This window comes from Tupaia chinensis, unplaced genomic scaffold, assembly GCF_000334495.1.
Source record: "Tupaia chinensis unplaced genomic scaffold, TupChi_1.0 Scaffold000231_2, whole genome shotgun sequence".
NCBI lineage: Eukaryota > Metazoa > Chordata > Mammalia > Scandentia > Tupaiidae > Tupaia > Tupaia belangeri.
This window is the reverse complement of record NW_006159707.1, coordinates 2,740,705-2,743,046: the sequence shown is the minus strand read 5'-3', so window position 1 is coordinate 2,743,046 and position 2,342 is coordinate 2,740,705. Positions and strand designations below refer to the sequence as shown.

At 50.8% G+C, this 2,342-nt stretch overlaps 1 protein-coding gene across 1 annotated transcript in view; it reads left to right on the top strand.

Moving 5' to 3' along the window:
* The window catches only part of CHP2 (calcineurin like EF-hand protein 2), a 3,666-nt gene extending 1,587 nt beyond the window's left edge, over window positions 1-2,079 (top strand). Inside the window, exons 4-7 of the mRNA XM_006148295.3 lie at window positions 66-196; window positions 358-419; window positions 1,096-1,218; window positions 1,425-2,079. Of these exons, the coding sequence (XP_006148357.1) occupies window positions 66-196; window positions 358-419; window positions 1,096-1,218; window positions 1,425-1,478 (370 nt within the window). The 3' untranslated portion in view covers window positions 1,479-2,079. The remainder of the gene's footprint in view (window positions 1-65; window positions 197-357; window positions 420-1,095; window positions 1,219-1,424) is intronic.
* Window positions 2,080-2,342: the final 263 nt, after the last annotated feature.

Sequence of the window (2,342 nt, the reverse complement as noted above, 5' to 3'; positions counted from 1 at the left end):
TGGGAGGGAAGGGAGTAGAGGAGGGGCGGCCAAGGTGACGGCTGCCTCCCTCCACCCACTGCCAGGAGTCACCAAGTGGATTTCTCAGGCTTCGTCAGGGTCCTGGCTCATTTCCGACCTATAGATGATGAGGACGCAAGTAACCGGGACCCCAAGCAGCCTGAACCCCTCAACAGCAGGATGAACAAACTTCGCTGTGAGTCTGTGGGAGCCTGCAAGACGGACCCACATCCGGGAGGGGCCCCAAGAACTTTCCAGTCCCTTTATGAGCCTGGTGCGGACTCCACTCTTCCGGAGTGAGCGCCTAGAGGAAAACCAGGGAACACTCACCTTCCTTCCCCTCCGTTCTCTTCCCAGTTGCATTTCAGCTCTATGACCTGGACCGAGATGGGAAGATTTCCAGGCACGAGATGCTACAGGTGGACGGAATGCAAGAGCAGGAGCAGGATGTGTGAGGGGTGGTGTGGTGTGGGGACCGGTCGGATGATGGGCGGATGAGGGATTTAGGTGCCTGGGGTATTGGGTGCGAAGTGGGAATAGGTGGGGTTGGCATGTGGGTTAGAGATTAGGAATAGATCATTGGTTCTCAGTCGGGGCAATTTCGCCCCCTGCGTGAACATGTGGTAGTATTTGGAAACACTCTGGGTTGTTAAAGTTGGGGAGAAAGCATGGGACTGGCATGTAGTGGGGTAGAGGTCAGGAATATTGTCACTTACCCAGGACAGCTTCCGTGACAGGACATTCTCTGGCTACAAATTGCGCTCAGGTGGAGAAACTGGAGTGGATGTGATGCAGTGGGGATAGCGGTGGCAGTAGGTAGAGAATGGATGGGACGGAGGGTGGGTGGAGTTGGGTTATAGGGTTGGGGTGATGAGTTTAGGCATAATGTCGAGTGAGTGTGGAACTGTGAGGGGCAGATGGGTCATTGTACGGGAAAGCTCTGGAGGAATTATTGGGAGAGATGGTGGAAAGTGAATGGGAAGGGGTAAACATGGATGAAACAGGTCATAACGTTGAGGTTGAGGTGGGCCAGACTTGGGAGATGAGTCGACTTTGTGCTTCCCCTTGGCGGCTGACTCTTCCCTCCCCTCCCAGGTTCTCCGGCTGATGGTTGGGGTTCAGGTGACAGACGAGCAGCTGGAGAGCATCACTGACCGCACAGTTCAGGAGGCCGATGATGATGGGGATGGGGCCGTGTCCTTCCTGGAGTTTGCCAAGGTCAGAATACCCTTAGGGGCTGGGGAGTCAAGATCAGGAGTCCCTAGGACAGACTAACATGGGAACTAAACTTCGAAGGAGGAGGGAAGAGAAACAGACGTTCCCAAGGGCTGGTGGGGTCTTCAGGATGGTGAAACCCTGGGGTGAAGGTTGGAAGTATAGAGAACTGGGATTCAAGACTCTTTATTATCACCTTTCTCCCCCAGTCTCTAGAGAAAATGGACATCGAACAAAAAATGAGCATCCGAATCCTGAAGTGACTCCCCCTGTGCCTTTGGCTAGCTTATGCAGACCGTTTGTGCTTGGGAGTCGTCCTCGGCCTACTTGGAGGCAGGACCCCAGTAAACTGTATTCTTACTTCTGAACCAAACACTGTTTGGAGCCAAGGAGAAAAAGCTGGGAGGTTGTGTGCCTAGCTCGCATCCATGAATCACAGCAATCTTTTGCTTGCAAGTGACTGAAAACCCGACTTGAAATCACCAAAGTAAAAATGAGATATTGTAGGCTTATGCGATTAAAAAACCTAGCATGGTCCTTAAGCATGGCTAGATATAAGGGCACAACTGGCATTAAGAGGACTGAAATATTCTCCATCTCTCAGCTCAGCTTCATTCTCTGGTGGGCTCTTCCCTCAGGGTGGAGAAAGGCTCTCAGAAGCTCCAGGTTTCCATCCTGCCATCTTAGTATGCCAGTGGGAACAAATACTCTTATTCCAATAATGCCAAGCAAAGAGTGTCATTGGCCCGACTAGAGTCTGTTCCTATCGCCAGGAACACTCTAGCTAGTCAAACTGTGCCCTGTTTTCAACTGATCCCTTGGGTACATGCTACTATGATGGGGTTGTGATGATGGAGAGATGATGTAAAAATAATAAACAATACATACCTTCCTAGAGTGTGAAATTATTCAAAGATTTTGAGAGTGATTTTTTTTTTTAAGAGAGATTTTTTGCTATAGGGTGCGTGTGCTCACCAGGGAGTCAGAGACACAGATAAAAAGGGAGAATTACCACCCAGGGGGATAGTCATGCTGCAGTCCCTTCTCCTCCATTCTCCTCTTGGGATCTTGGGCACACACGCACACACATTCAGTGTGAGTTTTAAGCCTCTAGGTCCAGGTTTCAA